At 43.6% G+C, this 12,221-nt stretch overlaps 1 protein-coding gene across 2 annotated transcripts in view; it reads left to right on the top strand.

Moving 5' to 3' along the window:
• Positions 1-12,221, top strand: part of EXOC4 (exocyst complex component 4) — a 525,908-nt gene that overhangs the window by 19,768 nt on the left and 493,919 nt on the right. For both annotated transcript variants that reach the window (XM_063134612.1, XM_063134611.1), the window contains exons 2-3: positions 1,898-2,087; positions 8,913-9,107. In XM_063134612.1, the coding sequence (XP_062990682.1) occupies positions 1,898-2,087; positions 8,913-9,107 (385 nt within the window). The remainder of the gene's footprint in view (positions 1-1,897; positions 2,088-8,912; positions 9,108-12,221) is intronic.

Genomic DNA, 12,221 nt, shown 5'->3' with positions numbered 1-12,221 from the left:
CAGCAATATATAAATGCCACAAACAATTTAAAAAATGCAATGTCGTGATTCCCTTTTGAAGGCTTGCTAAAACTCGGAACATCTTTCAGAGGTGTTCCTCCTATTTAGTGGCATTTGGTGGAACAGGTTAAGTGGTTATTTAAATTGGCATCTTTAATGTTCTTCGATTAATCTTATCTCATAAATGTTGTGCAATGTTGTGTAAATAATGGTTTAAAAAATCACTTTGAAAGATAGACTGCTGCACTTCTTCAGCATAAGGAGGTCTTTCATTCTGCCGTCATTCTTATTCCTAATGTCTGTAATGAACTCTTTGGGCTACGCTTGAAAAACTATGTCTTCCCTGTTTTCTCAACTGTAGGCCCCTTGCCATCCACTCAGTACTGCTGGTGCTGTTATTTCAAAAAAACCGGGCTTGTCATTTGACCGCAATTGGTTCCCACTTTCTTTGATATGTCACCATTGCAGCCCACTGTTAGCTTGACATAGTTTCTGTTGTTTTAACAGGTCCAGAAACTAAGCCAAATTGTATAGGAGTTGAGACCTTCAGTGATTTTCTCGTCAAACCCCTTGACCTATTTGCGCAAAACTACGTATCTGACTGAGAGGATCTTGGAAAGGAAATAGAGAGACACTTTTGCTCCTGCACATGAATCATAGAATAGCAGAGTTGGAAGGGGCCTGCAAGGCCATCGAGTCCTTGGGTTATTGGCAGGTCAGAGAGGTGATAGCCATTCTCTTGTTCTTGATGATCACTCTTAAATACCCTTCAGTGGTATAATCCCTTCCAATACTGTACAGTACTGTACAATAAAAAGCACACAGGACACTGAAAGGTCTTGAGACGTACAGCCATACTTTGAGGAGAATGCATGCTTATGGCTTGCCGTTCATGGCTTTGTTATCCTTTGAGATCCTGAGAAGTTCATGCATGGATGTTTTTTCTATGAGGGTTATGTCAATGCCATTTGTTTATGCACAAATGCAGGTTTGCTATATAAAAAAAGAAAGAAAGCCTGGGAGAGAATACTAGCCATCCAGAGAAGCTGAGACCTGCTGCTGTTATTGGCTCCCAAAGTTCAGAATCATACTTCAGGGGTTGAAAAATAATAATGAGATCAGGTTAGAAATAACAAGATTCTGTAACAGAACCTTTCCCACCTGAGTGCTTCCACATATGTAGGCTGCTGTAACACATAGACAACAAGATAACCCATGGTGGGTTAACCCATCATGGATTTTTAAACTCATTGTGGGTTATCATGTTGTCTGTTGGGAATTTTTAAACCACGATGGGTTATTTGCTTGAAATAACGCATCGTGATAACCCATGGTCTGTAGTAGTGGTTATCTAATCCACAGTCTGTAGTAATGGGTTATCGTGTCATCTGTTGGGACATTTGTGTGCTTGTGTGCACCAGTTGCTGGGGAACATGAGTGGGAGGGTGCTGTTGCACCAAGTCCTGCTTGTTCATCCCTGGCCATTGGCTGGTTGGCCACTGTGTGAATAGACTGCTGGCCTTGGTCTGATCCAGCATGGAACTTACCTTCTTATGTTCTTATCTTGAGTTCATGGGATGGAACTGGATAAAAATATGTAAAATATAATCAGAAGCCCACAGGTAATAATGGTGGGAAGTCCTTTCTGATCTGATGGTAGCTAAAGCTCATTTGTCCCTTTTGTATGGCACCTAACAAGAATTTCTAAGGGAGCACTAGATCATGCAGTGTGTGGTGGTGGTAGGTCTGGATGCAGGTCTGTGTTGTTGTGCAATATAATTCTCAGTGAACGATAAAGAGCAATAAAGTAGTGGCAGCTTTCCAAGCTGGAAAACGTCCCAAAATTCTGTCCCGTGAAGCCGATTCTTCAGTTGCTTTTCCTCTCCTTGTTCTTTAGGACATTGTCCACCAGCGATGACGTTGAGGACCGGGAGAATGAGAAGGGTCGCCTGGAAGAGGCGTATGAAAAGTGCGATCATGGTTTGGATGAGCTGATTGTTCAGCACTACACTGAGCTCACGACTGCTATCCGCACCTACCAGAGCATCACGGAGCGCATCACCAACTCCCGCAACAAGATCAAGCAGGTGAAGGGGCACTGCAGAGCAGAAAGTGCCTGCTGCCAATGTGCACTTGGCTTTTCCTACGCAATGCAAGCCTTTGTTTATATACTTACTGAGCTTACTATTACCTGCTTTCCTACTTTAAAAGTACCAGTGTGGCGTAGTGGCTAAAGTGTTGGACTGGGAGTCAGGAGATCTGGATTCGAGTCCCCACTCGGCTATGGAAACCCATTGGGTGACTTTGGGCCAGTCACAGACTGTCAGCCCAACCTACCTCACAGGGTTGTTGTTATGAACCGCCCAGAGAGCTTCAGCTATTGGGCTGTATAAAAATGTAATAAATAAATAAATAAATGAAGATAAAATAGGGAGGAGGATTATGTGTGATGCTTTGGTATTCCTTGGAGGAAAAAGGCAGGTTATAAATGCTATAAATACAAATACATACCCCAAAAATTATTGTTCAAGTAAAGCATTTAATTGATTACAATGAAATCAACACACTTCCTCCTTCTGTTTTGAAATTTCAGGTGTGAGTGCCGATCTTTGATTATGTAGCCAAAATGGCACAATCCAGACACAAGAGTAGACCTATTAGCATGTTTGGGAGTTACTCCAAATCTTTCAGACGTATATAAATGTTTTTTTTAAAATGTGGTGGCAACTCCCCACAAACAGAAAAACAATGACTGCGTAAGTGTTCAATTACAGAGAAGCAAAGAGAAGGAGTTTAGAGAGATTACATACCCTGTAGCTTCCCTATCTGTGAAGGGGGAACTTTGAAGGTGTGGATTGCGATGCCTGACAGTCTGCACCTTCAAGGGCTCCAAACTGAGAAATTCCACAAGGTAGGTGCCATGAACGAAAAGGCCCTGCTCTTCACCATTGCAGATAAAACACGTAACTCAGTGTAGAGGCTCTCCAGCAGAAATCCTTGAATAAGAAAGAAGCCTTCTCTTTTGTTCTCTAAGTGCTGGGGGTAAAGTTATAATGACTGAGAAATTTGGGCTGGATTAATTGTTTACTGAAACAAGGCTTCGAAATTAATTTGAATTTAATAGCTAAGAATTATACTGAAAATGTGAAAAAGGAACTAGTCTGCATCGCAAAGTCATGTTTGGGCAGTGGTTTCTGAACTGAGATCCTTCACAGACTAATGGACAAGGATTAATTTATTGTCTGTGTTTCTTGAGTTTCTAGCATACCTGGAAGCTGTGCTCCCTAATTAGATATTCAGGTGGGCTGTGGCTATTTGGTAGTGAGGAGAAGAGACTGCACACATGTTCAGAGTTACCCATATGTTTATTACTTCACTTGTCTTTGGGTGAGCCTTGGGATTCAGAAGAGGAAAGCAGTCCTGCCTCACTTGGCTAGAGTGTACCTTGCATCCATAACATCCTGGACTCAGTTCTCAACACCAAATTAAAAGGATAGTAGTTAGCAGGGCTGGGAAAAGACCTCTCCTTGAGTTCTTTGACAACAGCTTCCAGTATGTGTAAACCAGGAATGGGGAATGTGTGGACTGCAACTCCCACCATCCTTCCTGATTGACTATGCTGTCGAGGGCTGATGGGAGTTCCAGTCCAACAACATCTAGAAGACCACGTGTTCCCCACCCCTGGCGTGAGTATTTGGCTAAGTGGACCAGTCATCCAGTTCAATATAAGGCAGACATAAGGCAAACTTCCTGACTGTTAGAGCAGTATGACAATGGAATCAGTTGTCTGGTGAAGTTGTGGGCTCTCCCACACTAGAGGCCTTCAAGAGGCAGCTGGACAACCATCTGTCAGGGATGCTTTAGGGTGGATTCCTGCATTGAGCAGGGGGTTGGACTCAATGGCCTTGTAGGCCCCTTCCAACTCTGCTATTCTATGATTCTATGCGTTCAAGAAGCACTGGGCTCATAGCTGGTGCATCCTGACTCTTAAGTCCTGCTGTTAGGGCCTGTGCAAACTGGGGAGGAGAGGTGGGTGCCCGGGGAAAATGAAATGCAGGCTGTAGGAAAGGTATGTGTATTTGCCCCCAAAGTTAGGGAGCCCTGGCCTTCTGTTCAGGTACCTGGTTATCCAGCAGCCTAACCAGGCTCTTTGAAATTTAGAATTATTTATTCAGCCTGACTAGGGCTGATGAATAAAAATATGGAATTCTCTAGTTAAATAGTGATCTTGGTGGTGGAAATAATTTTCCAGCCCTGCCTGGATGCTTGATGTGTGCATTGCGTATATGCACAGAAAGTCAATAAACCTGTCAGTAGAATATAGATGGGGATCTGTGGTGACATGGAAGGTAGGTGGATCTGAGTAAACTTTATCCGGAGCCAAAGGCATGCAAAGTGGAGTACCTGAGCAAATACCAACTGGTCTGGACATTCTGTGAGCAGAATGGAACAATCTGCTTCCCCAGGAAGAAAAGAGGGCTTCTTTCAGATTGGCATTCTGTGAACAGAAGGGCATCACCCCTCTTGAGACCATGCACAGTCACCCCTTTGAACTTCCAAATTCATTTAGTATTTTCAAAGGGGAGTAAGGCTAGTCTGATCCCTTCCAAGGGTAGGAGTTCATTTCAGGGATTTATGTACAAAGCTCAACTCTCTGTGAAGGGAGAGATCAATTACACGAAATTTGAAATAAACTATAGCTCAAGCTTACTCAATACAATTAAGCTCTGCGCAGGTCAAAAGCAAATGTATAGGCGTAGTGACCTTGAGATACCACCTTAAAATAAGCACAGAGGATGAAGGACCTTTTGGTATTTACTGTTCCTGATTAGATTCAGTCAACATGTATTGAAGGGGCTTTTCTTTAACCTCTTGGGAAGTGACAGACAGCATATTAGGTCTGTTTTCTTTTCTTCTTTCTTTTCCTCCCAATCGGTCTGTTAAATTAGCAGCCTTTCCATTTCTGTGTCCTCATCCTCTCCCCCATCCCCACCCACTATAAGAAAATAGATTTTACCGACCAGGAGAAAGTTTTTGCACTATATATATATAGTTCAATCTTCTTTCCCTGTGTCCTTGGAGTAGTGGGGAGCTTAGACAATTGCTCTGGTGTTTACTTTGTCTGTGCTTTTGAATTTTCTTAGTATTACGCACTACTTTATCCCACAAAAGTCATTGTGAGTTATCAGTTTCTCCTACATTATCGTTCCTATCAGCCCCAAGAATTAGGTAGGGGTGTGTGTGTGTGTGCGTGTGCAAAAGGGGGAGAGAAACCACGACAGTGCTTTTATAGCACCATCACTTTGCCTTGATCACAGAAATAAATTTCTGGGTTGTGTGTGTCCAGATTCCATTGTCTCCCATTCTTAAACTTCCCATGTTTTGTCACTGCTTTACAATTGCTGCACAATTGCTTCTAATTGGCAGCACAAGGAGCCCTCTGACTAGAAAAAACTGTCTGCCAAACTCAATGCGCTGTCCGTAGCATAATGCTCGAATCATCCTCTACTTTCTTAATTTTAGAATCACGAAAAAAAAACACATTCACCTGTGAATGGATTAAATTATTAGATTAATAGCAATTAGTTTGCCATTATTATAGGGTGTCTGTTTCTTCTGCACAGAAATCAGAATTTTTGGTTGTCCTGGTCACCAGTTGAGCCATCTGAATTTTACAGTCTATATTCCTATTCAGAACTCAAGTGTATGCTGGAAGGAGTTTGTGGGGGCTGCCCCGCAACTATGGAAATCCTTTCTCCTGAACACCTTTGGGTAGGCTAGAGGCAATGCCACTCAGAGATTTGGGAGCTGCATAGGTCCTATAGCGAACAGCTGATTGGCACACTCTTCGGATTTGATTTGAGTTACCTTTGTCAGTGGCCAGCACTAATTTAAGATTTCTCTCCATACTTGTGGCTATCATTTGCAAACCACTTGGGGAGTGATTGCATTTGTGGAACTGGCCACCCAATCAGATGAATACGCAATGGCTGGGGTGTAAAAACATTTATAAAACTTTTGAGGCAGTTGGGAGGGGGTGCGAAGGGACCTGCTTCTTCTTTCTGCAGCTACCAAAGGGCTGTCTACTAGGCCGGCTTGCTTTTTTAGGTATTGGTAGCCTTCTTTATGCTTGGATTTTCACACACCCCGTTGCATAGATGTGGTTCGTGTCAATGATGCTATAGCAGTGTACTGTAAGCCCAGTGGCTGGCATCGAAAGAGCTACTTTAGGTATCCCCCACCCAAACTGCAGAGCCCTGTACCATGTATAGAGCCCTATACCAGGCAAATGCTATTTTGGGCTGCATTAATAGAAGTATAGCTTCCAAATCACGTGAGGTCCTGGTTCCTCTCTATTTGGCCCTGGTTAGGCCTCATCTAGAGTATTGCGTCCAGTTCTGGGCTCCACAATTCAAGAAGGACTCAGACAAGCTGGAGCGTGTTCAGAGGAGGGCAACCAGGATGATCAGGGGTCTGGAAACAAAGCCCTATGAAGAGAGACTGAAAGAACTGGGCATGTTTAGCCTGGAGAAGAGAAGATGGAGGGGAGACATGATAGCACTCTTCAAATACTTAAAAGGTTGTCACACAGAGGAGGGCCAGGATCTTTTCTCAATCCTCCCAGAGTGGGAGGATTGAGGGCTCAAGTTACAGGAAGCCAGATGGCACTGTAAATAAACTTTTGTAAATATTTCGTTTTGAAGATTGCCTGGTTCTACCTTTGCCTTTGGCTTCTTTTTACTCCCACACAGAGGAGGGCCAGGATCTCTTCTCGATCCTCCCAGAGTGCAGGACACGGAATAACGGGCTCAAGTTAAAGGAAGCCAGATTCCAGCTGGACATCAGGAAAAACTTCCTGACTGTTAGAGCAGTTCGACAATGGAATCAGTTGCCTGGTGAGGTTGTGGCCTCTCCCACACTAGAGGCTTTCAAGAGGCAGCTGGACACCCATCTGTCAGGGATGCTTTAGGGTGGATTCCTGCATTGAGCAGGGGGTTGGACTTGATGGCCTTGTAGGCCCCTTCCAACTCTGCTATTCTATGATTCTATGATTCTGTGTAACAAACTGCATTTGAAAGTTCCCTCGGCACACCTTGACAGCACACCTCTTGGCAGGTGTGGAGCTAGCTGTGTTGTTCTTTGGATCCTGGCCAATGTAAGGAAAAGCTTTCTTTTCATTGCTGGCCTTTTCAACTGGAAGCAAACTACATTTTGCAAGATTTCATAGCAGCCGCAGTGTGGAGGTGTACAAGATCAAGACCCTCGGAACACATTTTCATGCATTTGTCGTGTCTCCATATTTGAGCTTCAACCTATTTCATTTCCCACTGCCTGATAATGACCCCACCAGGGAGGTGTTGCTTGCCTGTCAGCCACCTGTTAACGGGGCTGGTGTGTGTCTGTATCGGCAGGAAGAGAAATCTGCATTTTAGACAAGGACTGAGGGAGGAGAACAGTTGCCAGCCTGCAGATCACAGCGTTTTGGAGTAAGAGTTAAGGTATTGGGCACAATCCAACAAAAGTTAGTGCAATCAATAGGGTTTCAGTTAGTTATGGCTAAATTCCATTCTCAAGCAGCATATACACAACCCAGTATCCGTGGTGTTAACTCTTATTTTTATTTTTAAAAGTCCTCCTGTTGGAAACTTGCCAGAGCCTAAATGTAAGCCCCTCTTCGTGGACTGGTTTTAGGAGAAGGGGGAAGCCAGCAGAGAGTGAGGAGTTTTAACATAATGTGTTTTTAGAGTTTTTTTTTAATGAGTGGGGGGCTTTCAGCCAAAGATGTGGGTAGTTACTTTAAACTGACACATAATTCCTTGCTTCCGAATCTATCTCCTCTTCCCATTCTAACTTTGTTTTCTTTCTACTCCTCTCCGAATCCTCCTTCTGGCCTTTTATCTTTATTTTTATTATGAGAAATGAAACCTCCAGTTTTCAGAACTACTTTCTAAGTTCCTACCCCTCATTTTCCTACGTCCTCATTTTCTGAAGTCTGGTTCTACAGATCAACCATATTGCCTTCACATCCCAACCAGGTGGGATCTGCAACAATATGTTGCAGTTTTGAGTGCTTCTTTTTCAATGTTCCAGTCAGCTAGCCGTGCTCCCCTCCATGACACTCCATTCCATTCTGCCTCTCAATTGGTTTCCTGGTTTCCTCCCAACAGCCAGTCAGAATCTGTGGCCACTGAGCATGCACAATCCTCATTCAGTCTCTGTGGGGGGGTCTCCTCCTTAGGGTCTCTCCCCCCCCCTAAGGTTTTGTTGTACTTCTGCAAACCTTGGGGTTTCCCCAGCCTGCTGATACCTCTTTCTTGTGTGTGGATGCTGCTGTTTGGCTAAACAAGCAATGGCACTCAAAGCCTGAACATTGGAAATAGAAGGAAGGAAGATAATATATACCTTAAGATCATCTACAGGGGCCCTTCCCCATGACCCCTGCCAAAGGAAGTGAGGCAGGTGGCTATTAGGAGCGGGGCTTTCTCTGCTGTGGCACCCCGGCTGTGGAATGAGCTCCCCAGAGAGGTCCGCCTGGCGCCTACACTGTACTCTTTTCATCGCCAGCTGAAGACCTTTTTTATTCTCTCAGTATTTTAACACTTAATTTTAACTTAAATTTAAATTTTACTGTTCTAACTCTGTATTTTAATCTTGTATCAGTTTCTGCTGCGTGGTTTTATCCCGGTGGTGCCTTTTATACTGCATTTTGTACTTGTGTTTTTAACCTGTCGGTTGTTTTATTATGGTTTTAATTTTTGTGAACCGCCCAGAGAGCTTCGGCTATTGGGCGGTATAAAAACGTAATAAATAAGATAAATGAAATAAACATCCTGGTTTGACATGGGCAGGGAGGCGGTGCAGGCTGGCTCTAGCGCTGAAGCTGTCACACTGTTCCGTGTTGCCCTTTGCAGGTCAAGGAGAACCTGGTGTCCTGTAAAATGCTTCTGCACTGCAAACGGGACGAGCTGCGCAAGCTGTGGATCGAAGGCATCGAACACAAGCACGTCTTGAATTTGCTGGACGAGATTGAGAACATCAAGCAGGTGCCCCAGAAGCTGCAGCAGTGCATGGCCAGCAAGCACTACCTCACTGCCACGGATATGCTGGTAAGAGGTGATAGCCGGTGCTTGACAGACAGCTGTCCGATAAGTGTCCACTAGATCTGCTATCTGGGCCTGAGTAATTAGATCTGCCATTTACTCCCTTGCTGTATTGTTCTCCTTGCCTGTCTCTTTTGCCCTCTTCTGTCACTCTCTCCTTTTTTTTTTTTGGTCTTCAGTCTATTAACCTCTTTGGCTGCTTTGAAAGCTCTGCTGACTTTGACCTTGTGTTCTTAACCTCCATCCCTGTCCTTCCGTGTGTAGTTCCACGTCTGGCTTTTCCTCCTCCTCCTCCTTTCCAGTGTTTCATGTCTCTGTTACTATGCTCTTTCCTCCATGGAACCTGCCTGCTCTCTTGTCCATGTTTCGCGCATCACTCTTTCAGACTACGGCACACTCCTCACTGCTAACACTTCCCTCTAGTTACCCCTCTCTTTGCCAGTCAATTCACAGTTGGTCTTTCTCTACCATTGCAGGGATCACACCTCTATTTATTTATTTATTTATTTATTTATTACATTTTTATACCGCCCAATAGCTGAAGCTCTCTGGACGGTTCACAAAAATAAAAACCATAATAAAACAACCAACAGGTTAAAAGCACAAATACAAAATACAGTATAAAAAGCACAACCAGGATAAAACCACGCAGCAAAATTGATATAAGATTAAAATACAGAATTAGAATAGTAAAATTTAAATTTAAGTTAAAATTAAGTGTTAAAATACTGAGAGAATAAAAAGGTCTTCAGCTGGCGATGAAAGGAGTACAGTGTAGGCACCAGGTCTCTGGGGAGCTCATTCCACAACTGGGGTCATTTGTCTTTGCACTGTCCTCCCTTGCTCTTCACATTTGTCCCAAACTCCTAGTTCCAACATGGTAAAGATCTCAATCCCTTGGCCTTTAATGTTGGATAAATTCAGTGAATGAGTTTTCCATGATGATGTTGCCTTCCGTGTGTTACTGATGAATGTGAGAGGAATCTTAGGGCATTGCAGAAAACTTAGATAGTTGTTGCTGATCAAAAACCTGTTTCTCACAAAGATCCATTGAGTGTTGAAACTTTATTGATGATCTCGCTTTACTAAAGATGCTCTTGTGCAAGGGGGGAAAGCACTAATTTGAGTGTACCACACACCTTTTTGTCCACTTCTTCATTCTGAAATTTGCCTCCATGGCCTCATCTACACCAAGCAGGACATTGCACTATGGAAGTGGTATATAAAAGGCAGGAGCCACACTACTGCTTTATAGCAGTACTGAAGTGCACTGATAACTGTTGGGGCCCATTGACACTTACCATATACCGCTTTCATAGTGCTATATCCTGCTTGGTGTGGCTCCTGCCTTTTATATTGTTCTGAACCAGTGCCTGGGCACGGTAATGGACTGGATGAGGGCTAACAAACTGAGACTCAATCCAGACAAGACGGAGGTACTGTTAGCGGGTGGTTCATCTGTCCGGCGAGGTGATGTTTGCCCTGTCCTGGATGGGGTTGCACTCTCCCTAAAGGATCGGGTCTGTAGTTTGGGGGTGCTCTTGGATCCAGAACTGTCACTTGAGGCACAGGTGAACTCAGTGGCAAAGAGTACTTTTTATCAGCTTAGGTTGATATACCAACTACGCCCTTATCTGGACAGAGATAGCCTAGCTACAGTTATCCATGCTCTGATAACCTCTCGTTTGGATTACTGCAGTGCGTTATACATGGGGCTTTCTTTGAAAACGGTCCGGAAGCTTCAGCTGGTACAAAACAGAGCAGCCCGTTTACTAACAGGGTCCTTCTCCGTGAGCCCCTGCCAAAGGAAGTGAGGCAGGTGGCTACTAGGAGGAGGGCTTTCTCCGCTGTGGCACCCCGGTTGTGGAATGAGCTCCCCAGAGAGGTCCGCCTGGTGCCTACACTGTACTCCTTTCGTCGCCAGCTGAAGACCTTTTTATTCTCTCAGTGTTTTAACGCTTAATTTTAACTTAAATTTAAATTTTACTGTTTTCACTCTGTATTTTAATCTTATATCAATTTTGCTGCGTGGTTTTATCCTGGTTGTGCTTTTTATACTGTATTTTGTATTTGTGCTTTTAACCTGTTGGTAGTTTTATTATGGTTTTAATTTTTGTGAACCGCCCAGAGAGCTTCGGCTATTGGGCGGTATAGAAATGTAATAAATAAATAAATAAATACTGCTTTCATACCGTGTTCTTAGTGCAATATCCTCCTTGGTGTAAATTAGGCCTGTGTGTTCTGTTCTTCTATAGTCTTGCATCCTCTCATGATCCCATATTCCCCTTTCTGCAGTGTTTTTATTTATTTATTTTGTTTATTTATCATATTTATACCCCGCTCCTCAGCCAAAAAAGGCTCTCAGAGCAGCTTACACTTAGCAAAAAAGACACAGTGTAAGTAAGTGTTAACTTACCCTTTCCTCTTAATTCTTTCTCAAAGCCCACTAAGAATTATGCTCAGTGAAAGAAACCTCTGCTTATCCGAACTCTTTCAGTCCCTTCAGTGTTTATCGCTCTTCATATTGTGATTAGACGTTGCACACATTTAGTCTGTTTAAAATTAGGTCTGAAGAACTCCCAGCTGACTGGTAGAGGGGAACCGTAGTACTGTTAGCTTTTGGCATTTGAGGAAGGACTGTATAATATCTCAAAATACCAGAGGGACAGGACATTGCCTCAAAGTTTGGTGAAAGTAATAAAAGGTATCCAGGAAATTACAGGCCAGTTAGCTTGAGGTGTTTCAACATGTATATTAATGTCAACTTAGTGAACAGATGAACTGGTTAAAAGTCAGATGGATAAGAAGCCACCAACCAGTTGACAGCCTCAGTTTACTATGCAGCACTTTTTAATTTGTAAGTTGCTTTAAAAATGTTACTGTTTTGCATCATTATTCCGATTTGGGGGGACCTTGTTGTGGAGAGTCTTGTGCTGAATCTCACAGTGGTTCTCCATAGCCAGCAGTGGAATTTGAATTTCCAAATCACGTGATGTACTGGTTCCTCTCTATTTGGCCCTGGTTAGGCCTCATCTAGAGTATTGCGTCCAGTTCTGGGCTCCACACTTCAAGAAGGATGCAGACAAGCTGGAGCGGGTTCAGAGGAGGGCAACCAGGATG

This window comes from Elgaria multicarinata, chromosome 9, assembly GCF_023053635.1.
Source record: "Elgaria multicarinata webbii isolate HBS135686 ecotype San Diego chromosome 9, rElgMul1.1.pri, whole genome shotgun sequence".
Lineage (NCBI taxonomy): Eukaryota > Metazoa > Chordata > Lepidosauria > Squamata > Anguidae > Elgaria > Elgaria multicarinata.
Note: the sequence above shows the minus strand (reverse complement) of the source record. Positions and strands in the feature narration are given on the sequence as shown.